At 42.0% G+C, this 18128-nt stretch overlaps 1 protein-coding gene across 3 annotated transcripts in view; it reads left to right on the top strand.

Annotated features, from left to right (window-relative positions):
* The window catches only part of TRPM4 (transient receptor potential cation channel subfamily M member 4), a 98885-nt gene that overhangs the window by 36167 nt on the left and 44590 nt on the right, over nt 1-18128 (top strand). For all 3 annotated transcript variants that reach the window (XM_075190745.1, XM_075190746.1, XM_075190747.1), the window contains exons 3-4: nt 9281-9458; nt 15487-15667. In XM_075190745.1, the coding sequence (XP_075046846.1) occupies nt 9281-9458; nt 15487-15667 (359 nt within the window). The remainder of the gene's footprint in view (nt 1-9280; nt 9459-15486; nt 15668-18128) is intronic.

Raw genomic sequence — 18128 nt, 5'->3', positions numbered from 1 at the left:
TATTTGATACTGGAATTCGCTTGCAATGTACCTGTAAAACTAATTAGAAGACAAATGACTGCTTGTAAAGGTTCTATGACGGCAATCAACATTATATAAGCCATTATAAAAGATAAGGTTCAGTTGAACTATACCCCAGTTTTACAGTTTACCATTGGCAGTCTTAACTTTTTTTTGCTATAGGTAGCTAAACTTAACGTTTATACAATGAAGTGGTGTTTGTTGATTTTAGTCATCAAAACAATTAGTGGCAATTTGTTCAGTTACTATTTTGGTGTATCATCATAAGACCCTGATTATCCAGCCGTAAGTGAATCAGAGCAAGGGACTAAGGCCAAAGACATAACTAGGAATTGCTGGCCCCCATAAATACAGTTTTTTTATGCCACTGCTATATAATACCTGCCAACATTCCCAACTTTAAAATCAGGGAACTTTAGGCCACACCCTCAACCCACTATTACATTCCTCAGATCCTCTCAAAAATGCTCCAAAATTACTAGACAATGCCCAGATGTTTAGGCCATGCCAAACTGGGTTTCTTGGGTGTATGGCTAAGACTGGGGTCTACACTGTCCCATAACAACGTACATCAGTAAACACGATAATTACTAGGGATGTGCACCGGCGACTTTTGGTGTCTCGTGTTTTGTGTTTTGAATTCGGATTTTCTCGATGTTTTTGGTTCGGATTTGTTTCGCAAAACACCTGCCGAAAGGTTTTTGTTCGGATTTAAGGTTTTGGATTCTGATTTTTTTTGAAAAAAGCAAAAAAAAGTTCAAAAATAAAGTTTTTGGGCTTATTTTCACTCCTACGCTATTATTAACCTCAATAACATTCAATAACAATCATTTCCACTAATTTACAGTGTATTCTGAACACCTCACAATATTGTTATTAGTCCAAAACGTTGCAACGAGGTATCTTTCTGGACTGCGTAGTGGAGTGGTCCCCACAATATAATAAGAAAACCATCAACTTGTATGAATGGCACCAAAAAAATGTACCTGGACTGCGTAGAGGAGTGGTCACCACAATATAATAAGAAAACCATCAACTGGTCTGAATCGCACCAAATAATGTACCTGGACTGCGTAGAGGAGTGGTCACCACAACATAATTAAAAAACCCTCCACGGGTCTGAATTCCCCAAAAAATGTATCTGGACTGCGTAGTGGGGTGGCCCCGGTACTCAATTTGATACCGGGGCCACAATACCTCATCCAACTTCTAAGTGTAGTGTTTATAACATATTAACACTACACTAATTCTAGCACGTCAATACCTCTTGTTTTAAATAATGACAGGGCATTTAACTTTTGATTTAATTTTTGGAATTTGTGGACATTTTTTTTAACTTTTTGAACATGGCAAACGACTGTTGAATGGTCACATAATGCCAAAAAAAGAGTTGCAAGATGGAATTGTCCTTGGGCCCTCCCACCCACCCTTATGTTGTTGAAATAGGACATGCACACTTTAACAAACTAATCATTTCAGCGACAGGGCCTACCAAACAACTGTGGCTGAAATGATTGGTTTGTTTGGGCCCCCACACCAAAAAAACAATTCATCTCTCCCTGTACAAACTAAACAGGCTCTACTGAGGAAAGATGTCGTTCTCAACCTCTGATTCCTCTCCCCCTACAGTGTGTACTTCCTCCTCCTCACACATTATCAATTCATCCCCGCTGGACTCCACAACCACAGGTCCCTCTGTAGTATCTGGAGGGCAGTGCTGTACTTCATTGAGGAATTGATTATTCATTTTTATAAACATCATTTTTTCAACGTTGTGAGGAAGCAACCTCCTTCGCCGCTCACTGACCAGGTTCCCCGCTGCACTAAAAACTCTTTACGAGTACACACTGGAGGGGGGACAACTCAGGTAAAATAGAGCCAGTTTGTACAGGGGCTTCCAAACTGCCTTCTTTTCCTGCCAGTAACAATATGGACTGTCTGACATGTCTATTTGGATGGTGTCAGCAAAATAATCCTCCACCATTTTTTCAATTGTGACAGCATCCAATGCACCGATAGTAGACATGTCTGCAATGGTTGCCAGGTCCTTTAGTCCGGACCAGATGTTATCAGCATCCCCACCAGCGCCTCTTTTAGGAAAACTGAGCTTTTTCCTCGCAGCCATAGATGTGGAAGAAAATGAGGGTGGAGCTGTTGGCATGTCACGGTCCTCTTCAGAGGACAATCTCCTGACCAACAGGTCTTTGCACCGCTGTAGACTTGTGTCCGCGGAAACAGAGACACAACATACGCTTTAAACCGAGGATCGAGCACGGTGGCCAGAATGTATTCCTCTGACTTTAAAAGAGTGACCACCCTCGGATCCTTGCAAAGCGTACGAAGGGCTACATCCACAAGAGCTACATGCTTGGTGTAATCGCAATGGTTTACCAGCTCCTCCCTCACTTTCTCCAGCTGATTCTGCAACAGCCTGATCAGGGGAATCACCTGACTCAAGCTGGCAGTGTCGGAACTGACTTCTCGTGTGGCAAGTTCAAACGGCTGGAGAACCTTGCACAACACGGAAATTAGTCTCCACTGCGCTTGACTCGGGAGCATCCCCACTCCTTTGCCTATGTCGTAGGTGGCTGTGTAGGCCTGAATGGCCTTTTGCTGCTCCTCCATCCTCTGCAGCATATAGAGGGTGGAGTTCCAGCGCGTCACAACCTCTTGTTTGAGGTGATGGCAGGGCAGGTTCATGGTTTTTTGATGTGCCTCTAGTCTGCGGTAGGCACTGGCTGAATGCCGAAAGTGTCCAGCAATTTTGCGCGCCACCGCAAGCATCTCCTGCACACCCCTGTCACCCTTGAGGTAATGCTGTACCACCAAATTAATGGTGTGGGCAAAACATGGGACGTGCTGGAAATTGCCCATATTTAATGCCCGCACAATGTTACTGGCATTGTCTGACACCACAAATCCCTTTGAGAGTCTAAGTGGGGTAAGCCACTGGGAGATAATTTCCCTCAGTTTCTCTAATATGTTGTCAGCGTTGTGCCTCTTATTAAAGCCTGTAATACACAATGTTGCCTGCCTTTGCACGAGCAGCCATTTTGTAGATGCTGCTACTGAGGCAGCTGTTGCTGTTGCTGCGGAAGGGGATGCATCTACCCAGTGGGCTGTCAGTCATATAGTCCTTCGTTTGGCCAGAACCACTTGTCCACATGTCCGTGGTTAAGTGGACAGTGGGTACAACCGCATTTTTTAGAGCACTGAGGACACTTGATCGTACTTCTCTGTACATCTTTGGTATCGCCTGCCTAGTGAAGTGGAATCTCGATGGGATTTGGTACCGGGGACACAATACCTCCATCAACCCTCTAAATCCCACTCCACTGATGGCGGACACCAGGCGCACGTCTAACGCCAACATTGCAGTTACAGCCGCAGTTATACGCTTTGCAATAGGGTGACTACTATCGTATTTTGGGGTCATGGCAAATGACTGTTGGACGGTCAATTGTTTTGTGAAAGACTTAGCAGTCTTACGACTTCCCCTCTGGGAAGATGACCGACTAACAGCAGTAGTAGTGGCAGTAGTAGGCGTACCGCTGCAGGATTCCTCGGATGAATCCAGTATTGAAGATGACTCAGTCTGGCTGCTGATTTGGGCTGCAGGACTGAATCTGATGGAGATCGTGGAGGAAGTTGACGAGGAGGGTGTTGCTGGTGTGTATCCAACTGGACCACGGGATTTAGGTGTCCCTGTACCAATGACGGTCCCAGCCCCAGTTCCTGAACTTACCACTGAACTATGAAGGTTATTCAGGTGACGTATAAGGGAGGATGTCCCTAGGTGGGCAAGATCCTTACCTCTGCTTATTTGAGCTTTACATAAGCTACATATGTCCGGATTTGGATAAAAATAACTCCAGACCGAAGAGGTGCATTTTTTTGGTCTTCTGACCAGGCATGACGATGGGCTTTTTCATCCCATGGACATCAGCTGTTTTCCCCCCCTGGTGCCTCATTTACAATAACCACATCACCACACTCATCATCAAGTTCCTCCACAGCGCCAGCTACATCATCAATAGGCTCCTCCCGAGCCACCTCTTCCCGTACAGTGATGGGAAGGTCAGGCTTGACAACCACCAACACCCTTGGACTCGCCTTGGGGATTTGTGATAATTTCTCTTTAGAAGGCAGAGTTGTTTGCTGTTTTGTTGCTGACAGCATAACTCTCTTCAATTTTTTGTAGGGGGGGAGGAGGAGGAGGGCTAAGATCCGTGGGTGAAGCTGAACCACTAGTCATGAACACGGGCCAGGGCCTATGCCGTTCCTTGCCACTCCGTGTCGTAAATGGCATATTGGCAACTTTACGTTTCTCCGCAGATGATTTTAAGTTTCTCTTTTTGCTACTTTTACTTAACTTGGGCTTTTTGGATTTTACATGCCCTGTACTAGGAGATTGGGCATCGGGCTTGGAAGACGACGTTGATGGCATTTCATCGTCTATGTCATGACTAGTGGCAGCAGCTTCAGCATTAGGAGGAAGTGGGTCTGGATCTTTCCCTACTTTATCCTCCAAATTTTTGGTCTCCATTATATGTAGCACAAGATACTGCAGAATGTGTGAACTTGGTAATATTGCAGACAGTACCAATGGACTTATACTGCTGGATTGGTTTTGCAAATTTAGTTATAATTATTTATTTATTTTAATTTTTTTTTAGTTTGTTTTTATAACTTTTTTTTTTTTTATTTATTTTTTAAAAACTTGGGAATAATGGGTAAATAACTATGCCCTTAGAAGCACAGAGCACAGTACACAGCACCACTGGACTGATACAGCACAGCACAGCACAGCACAGCACGAGATCTACCAGGACAGAGGACCACCTAACACACCCTCCTTTTACCCTGATCAATGCCCGAATGAAGATGGGGGCGACTAGCGGGGAATTTATAGGATCCGAGTATCGTGAGATCCGACAGCGGGATTATGACTCAGAGCCTTGGTTTCAAGTTTTCATTTGGCGGCAATACCCGAATCTGTCTCGGATCCGACTCTGATCGGAAAGGTTCGGGTGGGCTCGGATTCACAAAATCCGAGTGCGCTCATCTCTAATAATTACATCCTTCCCAAATTAGTATAGCATTTATATATATATATATATATATATATATATATATATATATATATATATATATATATATATATATATATATTATAGATATCCGTTTTTTGTCCACAATAGATGCAAACGCCACTCCCTGACTTGCGTAATAAATTCGTACAAGCCTGAGGGATCTTTGAAGGCGTCGGTTTTCACTCAAGGACCCAAACCAGTCGCATGAGCTGCTATAATTATGTCTAAGCCCTAGCCTATAGCTATGGAATTCACAGGGAATACCCAGAACTAGGGTAGATGACTGGAAAAGTGTTCATTGACTAGTGTGTAATCAGACTACAAAGAAACCTATAGAGACCAAAAATACAGATATAGAGGAGGTAAAGGGCGGATAAATGAAATACATCAAAGCCTCAAAGTGTACTATGTCTATGGCCTAATATAGCTTTCATTCAACTCTGATCAGCACTCTCAGGTGACTGGCTGAGTTGTCTATGTCCTTCAATCCCCCTGTAATGTGTATACTTTTTATGGCTCACCTTTGAATTGTCTGGGGGTGGAAGGAAAAAGGAAAAAAAAAACTTTCTCAAGCCTATATATCGGTATGATGCCAGGAATGGAAGGGTGGCACAGTGGTTAGCTTTACTGTCTCACATTTATAAGGCCTTGGAATTTATTCCAACCTGGATTCTATCAGTCTGGAGTTTGTAGGATCCTGTGATTGGTATCCTCTGAGTACACCAGTATCCCGCCACTGTTCAATGATATACTGGTTGTTTGCTTGGCTTCTAACTACATTGGCCATGATTGGTGTGTGAGGTTATAAACTTCATTGTACAGGGCTGTTGGATATGCTGGCACTATATAATTAAAGGATACAAAAATAAATAAAAAAGGATTTAAAAAAAAGAATTGCTTTATTAAAAACTTAAATGTAGACTTACTCGTGATTAGAGTCTAAGGGCTAGATTTACTAAACTGTGGGTTTGGAAAAGTGGAGATGTTGCCTATAGCAACCAATCAGATTCTAGCTTTCATTTATTTAGAGCATTCTACAAAATGACAGAATCTGATTGGCTGCTATAGGCAACATCTCCACTTTTTCAAATCCGCTGTTTAGTAAATATACCCCTAAGGACCTGATTTATTTAAGTACACAAAATGAGTGTAAATTGCACGCACGTAATTCAGGCACAGGTACGTCCCTATTCAAAATGGAGCCGATCTGAAGAAATGTCTTTTGTCGAGCATGGGTCTAGGCTAGAGATGGTCACTGACCCCCGTGTTTTGGTTTTGGATTCGGTTTTGGATCTGGATTACCGTCGTGTTTTGGTTTTGCAAAACCGCCATTGCGTGTTTTGGTTTTGGTTTTGTTTGGTTTTGTTTTGCTATTTTGTTGGAAAATCCATGTTTTTGTGCCTAAAATAACCCAATTTAGTGCTCCAACTGTTTTAGAGATGGGTAATAAATCATCCAAAAAAACTGTTTAATTCTTCGTTGGTAGGCCTTCATTTATTCTACACACAAAACAGATTGTCTTCCTCTCCATCTATGCATATTGGCAATGCAGCCATCGTCTTTGGATGTATATTACACCCTACACTTATAGTTAAATATGTGAAGAAATGGAAAAAGACAGTTTGCTTTCTGTCTCTATAGGCCCCCCTCCACTTGTATAAAATACTAATAAATTCAGCCGTTATATACTGTACAATATAAATTGAAATGGACAAAGGCAATTTGGTATCTGTCTGCATCAGATCCTCTCTCCACTAGGAGTAAAATAGAAAACTATTCAGTCGTTATATAATCTAGAATATAAATAGAAATTGAGAAAGGCAATTTGGTATCTGTCTGCATCATAATCATCAACATCATCATTAGCGCCCTCGTCGCCTACACAAATCTCCCCCTCATCCTCTTCTAATTCCAAAGTGGCATCCTCAATTTGGGTATCACCGGCTACACTCTGGCTATTAAGGCACACATCAGCAGAATGCTCACGATTAGACATCCCACTGTTGGATGGACTCTCCACAGGGATTGTTGTCATTTGTGAATCAGAGCAAATATTCTCCTGTAATGCCTCACTGTTATCTTGCAGCTCGGCTTTGACGCGTAACAGTACTTGTGCACCAATTGTAGGCTGGGTAACTTTTTGGGATCTGCCACTAATAGCCAAAGGTGAAGGCCTCATTCTCTCTTTGCCACTGCGTGTGTAGAATGGCATGCTTGCATTTTTTTTTTTATCGTCACTTAACTTTTGCTCAGTTACACTTTTTTTTCGCTTCAATACAGTAAAAAAATTTTGGGGTTTTGTTTTTTGCACTAATTTGGAAACACTCTGTTGTTTGACATCGCCTTGGCCAGATGACGTACTGGGAACACTAACATCAGGACTGGTGACAGAACCTGGTTGCTCATTCAGATCATATGTGGACTGCTTTGAATCCATTCTGAGCGCAAACCACTGGGGAGTGCTAAAAATTATTTAGTAGATACTGCTGACAGATATGACTTTTGACAGCCAGAAATATTTATGCACAATTAGCGCTGGGGAGTGCCAAATATTATGAAAAAATAATAAACCTCTATCCTCCTCTCTGCACTAGCGATTTTGGTTAGAGCAATTGCAAGAACAATATTGTATTCTCTGTCCCTGCTCTAATCAGCCTATGACTACACCCTGCTCTCTCCCTCTGTCAAATGGCGATGGATTGCTGTGGAGGCGTGTATTTATAAAGTTGAAGTATCGCGAGAACCGAGCCCCGAGATCCGACGACGTCACGATGACGTTCGGCCTCGATTTGGATTTGGAACGGGCGGGAGAGTACCGAGCTGCTCAGCTCGGTACTCGGATACCCAAAGTTCGGGTGGGTTCGGTTCTCGGAGAACCGGACCCGCCCATCTCTAGTCTAGGCACTCTCTGCTTTGACAGACAATACACTGCAGGATATGTCCAATACATTTGTGGAATATAAAGTCCCAAAAGAAGGAACTGAAGGAAACAAGTATTCAATGATTGTCACCTGTATCAGGATGTAATTAATGTCTACTGTACACAAAATGGATTTTTATAGTTGCTTCTGTTTGCAAACACATGTTCTAGCATGCATAGGTGACCGTCATCATTATCACTCGGCACTTAACCTAGACCTGCAGGGGCAAACGCTGGATTTGAAGTGGGGGGTTTCCACACCACGCCACCAGTGGGCGTGACCAGCATGCATGGGGGTGTTGCTATAATATTAGACAGTGCTTGGTTGCTCTCCAACTCGTCCTATGCCTATAATATACATAGGCATTGCTGCGTGCATTACTGTTAGGTGCACGCAGCTCTCCCTTTTCAAGCAGAGCCGTGTGAAGCGGGGGCAGGGTCCAGACACCTCAATTATACAGTGCCCCAGGCTTGGAGTGGGGAATCCAGGCACTAGGATACCCCCCTCAGTTTGTCTATGACCTGTAACTGGTATAAGTGATAAGATTGAAAATCGTGTACATTAGAGATGCCCAAAGTTTGAATCGGACGTTGCTGCGTGCATTTGAGCTTGGCACACCCGTACTGTACACTGACTATGTGCATACACCCAGTCCCCTCCCTGCTCCGCCCCTGAAATCGTAATCTGTCGTAAGGTTATTGTGCATACAAAGATGAACTGGATGTTGCTGCGTTCACTGGTGTATAGTCTCTTTCTAAGTAAGCACAGAGCGATTTTACACAAAATACGGCCAGTATCTGAATTGACGTTCCTTAATGAATACGGCTAAATTGTCTTGTATAATCATCCTTAAAATTACACTCTGCAACAACATATTCTTAGTAATGTACAATCAGATAATCTTATTCAGACAAAAAATAAAATGGAACAATATTCCTACAGATTACAGCTCAAATATCTACAGTTCAGTTCTGACAAGCAGCCGAAACATTAACAGATATAAATGTGAAGTTTTGCGGACCTGTATTATCGTCATTTTGAAATGTTAGTGGTTCGTTAAAAAGTAACTCCAGGTTTGGGTGAAGTTACATAAGTTAAACATTATTAATACAATATAATATATACCCAGGGAATAATAGTATTTAACTCACTGTTATGCATAATGCAGCTGGTTAATATACGTATGACAATGTAAAAGTTTATTGAGTGCATTAAAACTTTTTTTTTATTTATTTTGCAACGCAGGGATGGACCATTTTGTCAGTGTGGGTTGTCCAGGCAGAATCACGTGTCTGTGGCCGTGGAGGACAATTTCGGGGCCGCCATTGTGAGCAAATGGGAATCTGCAGAGCACACGACCGAGGAGCCCACAGACGCCTATGGCGACGTTGAGTTTGTGGGAGCTGGGAAGAAGCACAGTAAGGTGAGAATACGCATGTTGGCTGTGTCTAACCCAGGGCCAGATTCCTGTAAAAGTTGTAGGGTTCCGCTAATGAACAAGTAATTGATCAATAAACTGCTGCATAGTTTACAAAGCAAGTGAATTACTGAACCTTGGTGGTCAGCAAGGTGGCTCAGTGGTTAGTACTTCTGCCTCACAGCACTGGAGTCATGAGTTCGATTCATCTGTGTGGAGTTTGTATGTTCACCCCATCTTTGCGTGGGTTTCCTCCGGGCGCTCCAGTTTCCTCCCACACTTTAAAAACATACTAGTAGGTTAATTGGCTGCTATCAGAATGGACCCTAGTGTGTCTGTGTTTAGAGAATTTAGACTGTAAGTTCCAATGGGGCAGGGACTGATGTGAGTGAGTTCTCTGTACAGCGCTGTGGAATTAGTGGCGCTATATAAATAGCTGATGATGATGAAACAATGGAAACCATTCCAATATAATCCAGTAAGACTCATTTGCGGCCAAGAAGAGCATTTCGACATGTGCCATGCACCACTGATTCTAGCCCATACACAATCATACACCTGCTTTCTGGTTTTGGAAATGCCCCCAATGCAAATGTTCTGTGTGTCTGGATTTTGGACCCAGATGTAATTGCACCTGGTGTAAAAAGTAAAAATGTCATCCCTAGCACTTTATGATCACCCCCTTCAATAATTTGAATTTACCTATTTTAACTAATTTTAAAACATTAAGGGAAAGAAGGAAAAGTGGAAGTGTTGCTCATAGCAACCAATCAGATTCTAGCTATCATTTTATAGAATGTACTAGATAAATGGTAGCTAGAATCTGATTGGTTGCTATGGGCAACTTATCCACTTTTCCTTTTGAGAAGGATTGATAACTCTACCCCAAATTCATTTAAAATGAACCATTTTTTTTTCATGGTTTTGTTCCGTTACCCCCATCCTGAGCTGGAGATAACAGAACAGGTCTTTGGTAGTACAAGTCCCCCCCCTGCCCTCCCCAATGCTTGATAAGTAGGTTTCCCCATACAAAGGTAATGGGGCATGTTGTAATCAGTAGGAACCTATTTCTTGTACTGGGCAACCTTTGATCAATCTGCACCTAAATGCTTTAAGATAATGCCTGTACGAGGGCTAAAGATGAAACCTAGTTCAGTGCATATCAGACATAACTGGATTACAACATGACATAGGGGAGTGCTACTTTAAAAATATTATTTTATATGGTTGGAGTAGACACCGTTCTGTTCTTACACTGAAGGGTCTGTTTAACATTGGTGAGCAGTGGACGGCAGTAAGATGTAATTTGTATCACTGCATACCGCAGCCATACAAACTGTCCTGTCGCTTGAATTTATTAAGCAAGGGCTCATTGGCAAAGCCCTGGCAAATGGTCTTCCAAAAAAACCTAAAATCTCCTTCACTGGCTGTCGGCAAATGGAGACTCTGGCTCCTGTGTGGCGATTTGTGCGGCTAAGGTCGCGCGTGCGCATAGTGACAGGACCCGGCCATGGATGAGAATAGACTTCTCCAGCGGCGATGGAGCCCTATGGACTCCATTAAAAAAGTAAGCAGTTACTTTTTAAAGGCTGCAGGTGAAAAGCAATGCTTAAATTGGGTCACATCGCAGTCCCCATAGAAGTCTATGGGGGCAGCAGTGAGCAACATTATACAACTTAACTAAGGCAGTAGAAATCTCTGATTTCTCCCGCTGTAAGTTAAAGGAAGAGCTGTGATGGTCGTTCTCTGGAGAAAACAGCTGTTTGGCTCATAGCAGCTTAGTATATAGACCCATAAAACTTGAATAAATAGAATAGACAGACACGGACCAACTCTCACTTATATCATACTTGCCAACTCTCCCGGATTGTCCGGGAGACTCCCGCATTTTGCGAGAGTCTCCCGGACGAGTGTGGCAATCTCCCTGATAGGAAGGGGGAAAAATTTAGTTTAAACGCCGCGATTCACCCGGAATCGCGGCGTTTAGCCCCGCCCCCACTGTAAAATGACGCGATTTGCGTCATTCCGTCACGGGGGCGGGGCCAAAATGACGCGATTTCGCAGCCCCGCCCCCTGCACGCCCACGTCCCAGCCGGCATCTCCCGGAAAAAGAAAAAAAAATGTTGGCAAGTATGACTTATATACCGTTACTATTCTATGGGGCATATTCAATTGTTGGCGTTACACGGAAAAGTAACGCGGCGTGCGCACGGTTACCGTTATTACGGTAATAGTGCGCGTAATTACCGTTATTACGGTACCTTTCACGCTGGATTTCAGCTCGCAGCTCGGGGAGCTTCGAGCTGAAATCCAGCTTAGTATTACCGTAATACCGGTAACACTTAACGCTGCGGGAAACGACAACGATTCAATATACCCCTATGGGGACTATTTATTAACAGTGCCCCCATTGGGGCAATATGTATGATTTTCTATTGCTACTTATGGCTTTTATTCTTGATAAATAGGCTGCACTGTGTAAAAGCATGGGGGATGAGGATATAATGTCTTCTCTCATACACTTCTGTGGTGAGTTACACCATATAATTGTAGCATCTCGAGTCTTAATCACTTTTGGGTGTGGGAAAACCCAAGTTTCAGCTTACAGGCTTGGGGGTATATTTACTAAACTGCTGGTTTGAAAGTTTAGATGTTGCCTATAGCAACCAATCAGATTCCAGCTGTCATTTTGTAGAATGTACTAAATAAATGATAGCTAGAATCTGATTGGTTGCTATAGGCAACATTGTCCACTCTTTTAAACAGTTTAGTAAATATACCCCTTGGTATTTTACCTGATAGAAACACAGACATAGACCTGGATAAAACTTCCAGCTACAGACAACACAAACAGAGTTCATGAATATGCAAATGCACTCCAGTTATGCAAAGTGGATGCTGACTGTTTTAACATTCTAAAAACATTAACAGAACTACATCTGACTAATCCAGAGGGAGTGGTGGGAGCTGATATTAACTTTATAAATATACACAAAGGATCCTGCAACTTCCAGATGTCTAATGACAAAAAATAATTTGCTAATCCTGTATTTAAGCAAATGAATGATGTGTTTAGTGTTGGGGACAATTATAAACAGAGAAGGGCAGAACTAGAGATGGAACAGAATACCTGTGACTAATGGTGCAATCCGGTGCCTCCTGCACTCGGGTTGATGGGCCGATCGTTACACACAATCAAAATCCAGTGCTGTCGGATCGTATGTGATCAAGTATGATACGTGTGGGGTCATTGTTCAACTCTGATGTAAACCATACTTGCCAACTCTCCCAGAATGTCCGGGAGACTCCCGGACTCCCGGAAGAGCAGGCAAGTGTCCCGCATACTGCAATTTACTTGCCAAAATGACGCGATTTGAGGTGAATTGCGTTATTTTGGCCCAGCCCCCCCGCGCCAAAATGCCGTTTTTGTCGTGGGGTGGGGTCAAAATGATGCCATTGACTGCGCCCCGCCCCCTCCCACTCTCCAACCACGCCCCCTGCCCGGGATCTCACGGAATTCACTATTCAAAAGTAAACACTGTGGTCCAGTGGTTCGCCCAGAGCCAGGATAGTCAGATCAGTGCGATTTTGGCCATCCAATAGATTGTAAGCTCTCAAGAGCAGCGCTCTCCCTATCTTTTGTTTTCACTTCCGCACTTATGTCCCAGTTTTTCAATAACGTTGCAGAAGCTTAAAAATAAATAACAATAAAAATTATCCACAAATTTCTCACTAGATCAGTTGTTTTGTACTCTGCTAAAATAAAATGTCATGTTATAATTTACATTTCTACTAGAGATGTGCAGAATTACGAACAATGTTGTGCATATCCAGTGGAACAGGCCTTTTCGAGGTGGGGTGAGATTACTGGAGATGCAATCTTCAAGCTCCACTTTTGCTGTGACGTTGTGCAGAACACTGTTTCACAATATATTTGTAAACTCACATTTCACGGAATACATAGAGCAAGGATTACAACAGTCAAATTGTATGAGGTTTGACGTTCAAAGGTTGAGCAAGAAAAATATTTTGCGGACAGTTTTGAGAAATGTTATGCATTGGCCATAATTTAAAAATGGCACAATAGTTTTTGACATTATAAACAACAATTATCATTGAAATGGGAGTAGTCTTGTCAAATGAGCTATTTTGGACATTTTCGGCATAATCTTTTTCTTTTCTTTTTTTTTTTTTTTTTTATTTTAACAAAGTTTTGTTGACTGTTTTTTTTCGCTTGCTTGCTTGCTTGCTTGTGATTTTACCTTTCTCGTCTAAATTGTCAGCTATTTTTAGACAAGCTGTTTATCAAACATTCATTGGAGCAGCTCATATGTCACCATTCAAAACAGGTTCCAGTCAAGAGACCACGTCGCAGGGACAAATAGAGGCTCTTCTGTGCAGTTGTGGGTTTTGTGAAAGGACGGCATGCAAATGCCTCTGTGTTACCAATACAGTGCCTGTACATTTCCACAGCTATCTGTCACCATTTTACCTTGACTTTAGAAGTCAAAAAGATGTCACAGTCTACTTCAGCTGCAAATCTAGTGTTACCATCAAATGTGTTTTAACATTTGTATTGCAAATGGCCCCGTGCATTATCAAGCTATATTTAGTGTCTCAAAACATTAAGGAAGGATTTGCCTTGTGTGAAAAGCAAAACTGACCTTCTGTCATTAATTTCAAGGGCAAACGCAGGAATTTTGAAGGCAGCATGGTGGCTCAGTGGTTAGCACTTCTGCCTCACAGCACTGGGGTCATGAGTTCAATTCCTGACCATGACCTTATCTGTGAGGAGTTTGTATGTTCTCCCTGTGTTTAGACTGTAAGCCCCAATGGGGCAGAGACTGATGTGAGCGAGTTCTCTATACAGCGCTGCGGAATTAGTGGTGCTACATAAATAAATGGTGATAATGATGATTTTAAGGGGGGTTTCCAAAACAAATTTTTCCATTCATCACACCACTGTCCCCCACTTTACACAATACTTTGCTTACTATCCTATGTCCTGGTCTCCTCTTCTGTCTGAAGTTCCTCCTGATGCACTGGCTCCTATATGGATAAAATAAGCTTCAGGAGGGGGTGTTTCCAGGCAACTGGTAACCCCCCCTGCGTGCACACCTCACTTTTTATTTCCCCTCCTTAACTATTCTCTAACTACTAGAATATGTTGGATCAGGAGAAGCAGATAAACAGCCTAATTTAGAGTTTAGATGTTCACAGCAAATCCAGCTAATGGGTGGGAATTTGCCCCTGGACAAATCATGATGCCATGCGAGGGGGGCAAATGCATTTTTTAGCATGCAGGGCATATACAGCTGCTTTTGCATGTAGCATACAAATACTAGGAAGCTTCATAGTAACACTGCAATTTAGAGATGAGCTAGAAAGTGCCCCCGCCCCTCTTCCAAACTCTAAATCTTGCTGGGCATTTTAAATTTGTCCCTGTGCAGTACAACATGGTTTTGCCAAAGAGCAAAATTGAAACTGCTAAGTGGTTTTACTCCTAATTTTAAATAAAGCCCAACATAGGGAAATAAGAACTTCTGAGACAAATGTTTTTTTATGATGCCTACATCTCTTTTTGTGATATTGTTTTAGAAACTATTTTGTTATTATACCCGAAGGATTTTTTACAATATTATCATGCACTTGTAGCAGGCTTATGTATAGTATAATAAACAAAAATTCATGTTTAATCATTACTAGGGCCTAGATTTACTAAACTGCGGTTTTGAAAAAGTGTAGACGTTGCCTATAGCAACCAATCAGATTCTAGCTATCATTTATTTAGTACATTCTACAAAATGACAGCTAGAATCTGATTGGTTGCTATAGGCAACATCTCCACTTTTTCAAACCCGCAGTTTAGATAAAAATTCCCCTAGGTCTTCCAACACGGTTAATATCACAAATTGAAAATGTCATCTGAATTTAACTTCCTACAGTTTGCTGTAGGACAGTTTCAACGATCCTTTGCCGAAGGAAATTGCACTTACTGTGTTTCTGACTTTGGTTTTCCATTTTCTCACTCTAGTTTATTCGCTTGTCCAATGAGACGGACCCCTCTATTGTCTACAACCTAATCACCCATCACTGGAAGATCCCCCCACCCAACCTGGTGGTGTCGGTTGTCGGAGGAGATGGTGACTTTAAAATAAAAAGCTGGCTAAAGGACATCCTGAGGAAGGGATTGGTCAAGGCGGCACAGAGCACAGGTCAGAGGTCAAAAGGGTTTCTGGTAGAATAAATGGAAAATAATATTTATTTTTGTTAATAACTTGACGTGAGGTTGCGCCAACATAACCTGGGTACTGGAGACTATTCCACTTTCTCCTGTGTGTGATCCTTTATCGTTTATCCTGGACCTCAACAGTTCCTCATAAATCTACCCTACAACGTTTTTACGTGTGTTTTTTTTATTTTAAAGGTGCCGTGACATGAAATATAGTTTTATATTGGCCCAGATCATGTACTGACCGCTCACATCTTATTGCCCTCAGATGCATACCAGCGTCATGTGGGGTGTGAACTAGGCCCAGAATCTTGTTGTTTTCCTGATTTCCGTTCATGTTCCTTATTGTTTTTAAGATCCATGACCTTCTCAATCATCTTAAGCATCTTAATGTGCTCTTTGTCTGCATTCTTAGTGTGCACTTGGGTGTAGACTATGAAACATTGATGTTCTTCATTCCTCTTGTGCATTTAGCATGTTTAAAGGCTATAGAACAATTACTGATAATTAAAAATAATTTTCAGGGACATCTCGCTGAATACCGGGTGCGGCTGAGCATATCACACACATGATTACAAAACATGTTTGCACCTAACCCCTTTTTTCTTTTTCTTGCAACATTTAATTGGGAGGGGTTTACAAGGCAAGAATTTGCTATAGGGTCTTGGATGCCGTGCCCAAACTATAGACCACTCAACTTTTAGGTCGCAGTGGTTAACACTCCAACGGAAGGATGACCCTTCAGGGCCAGGTCTCAGAGATGTCCCGGCTGACATCATTTATGCACCAATCTCCCTCCCCTAACCCCGCCACCATAGAGACCACTTCACACCTTAAATTGACCTCTTTGCCCCAAACAAAGAACAAGGCACACTGCCTCCTGTAGATGGACGTTAAAAATATCAATATCTATATCTTACGACTGCCCTTCTGATATTACTGTTGGTGAGGTTCTCACGATCCATCCAGCAGCATAACTGAGATGGAAACCATTTGCCTGAGGTAATCCACCACCCTTTTTTACGCTCCCTGAGGCTCCTGTTGAAATCCCTCAGGTTATAACTTGTCTCCAATCCAAACAGAGGTTCACCTCGGACCAAATTATTATGCAACCGCCTAGTAGCTGAATAAAGGGCCGTATCTCTGCAAACATTAAGGGCAATAGTAAACTTCATCAAGTCCCTGGGATTTCCTATGTAAATAACTGGAAGTCCGTAGGTCTTCTAAACTTACAAGACTTCCCAGCCTTAGCAGAGAGGACCTGGGGAAAGGTTCCTCGCTGTAGGTGCTTTACTGTCTAGTCAGTTCCCTCCACCTCCAGTTCCATATTGGTTCAATACTCCTTGCCTGATAGATATGACTCTGTCACAGGTGTATCCCTAGATTTATTTAGTCACTGAGTGAATCGCTCAGCAACATGCAGACACTAGTACAGAGTCTTAGTCCAGTCCTGTATTAAAACCTACATTAGTAAACTTACTCCACAGCACACTGGCACTCCCTCACACAGACTAACTCAGTCATGTGGTATAGTTGCCAGTGGTTCCTAATGTCCAGGGACAGGCCCAAGTTTTAAAGATTTGTCCCCGAAGTTATATTTAATATTGCCCAACCGCACACCAACACAAAGAAAATAATTTTTATCTGAACATTAGATTCAATTCCTAATCTCTGGACTTTATAAGTTAAAATTTATTAATATAAGTACTGGAAATTCAAAAATTTTGTATAATTTCATTCAGCTTGGCATGATGGGAATTGCTTCATAATCCACGGAGACAGTTTTGTGCATAGCGTGCTGAGGTGCTGGGTCTTATTTAATATGTGCGTACACTTGCACAGAACCACAAATCTTAGTCTTTATGCGGTTATGTAATAATATTGTATTGCTTTTCTATATACTTTGCTATTATATCAAATGCTGCTTTGTTTAGTCCTAAATTGCTATATGCTGGGAAACAAGAGAGGACGACAGAACTGGCCTATTATAGACCAAAATGTTATACAGTCTGAGTTGAAAGTATTAGTAATGTTGAAGTGTTAATATGTCGTGACCGTTCCAATGATATTAAAATATGTCATTTTATTATACGTCGTTCTCCTTGTACACTATAGTGTCTGTTTTGCATGTGTTCCCAGCAGAGGAAAAAGTAAAAGATGTCAACTCTTACACTACAATTAAAGCAAGCTAAACATATTTAAACATTCTAATACGCTGTCCAAAACAGTGAAATAATCTTCGTTTATCAATTTAAATATATTTGAAACCCCAAGAGAAACAATTACGGTTTACATAAACCATTTAATAAAAACAACCTCCTTAGAGAGAGTGCTGTACTCTCCGTAGACCACACCTTGTGCCCAGATTTTTACAATAAACAAATTGACTCATTTTTAAATGTTCGTCTGCTGAAAATAAAGCTAATGTAAAGGTAAAGCAAATA

Source organism: Mixophyes fleayi, chromosome 11 (assembly GCF_038048845.1).
Source record: "Mixophyes fleayi isolate aMixFle1 chromosome 11, aMixFle1.hap1, whole genome shotgun sequence".
In the NCBI taxonomy this organism is placed as follows: domain Eukaryota; kingdom Metazoa; phylum Chordata; class Amphibia; order Anura; family Limnodynastidae; genus Mixophyes; species Mixophyes fleayi.
Note: the sequence above shows the minus strand (reverse complement) of the source record. Positions and strands in the feature narration are given on the sequence as shown.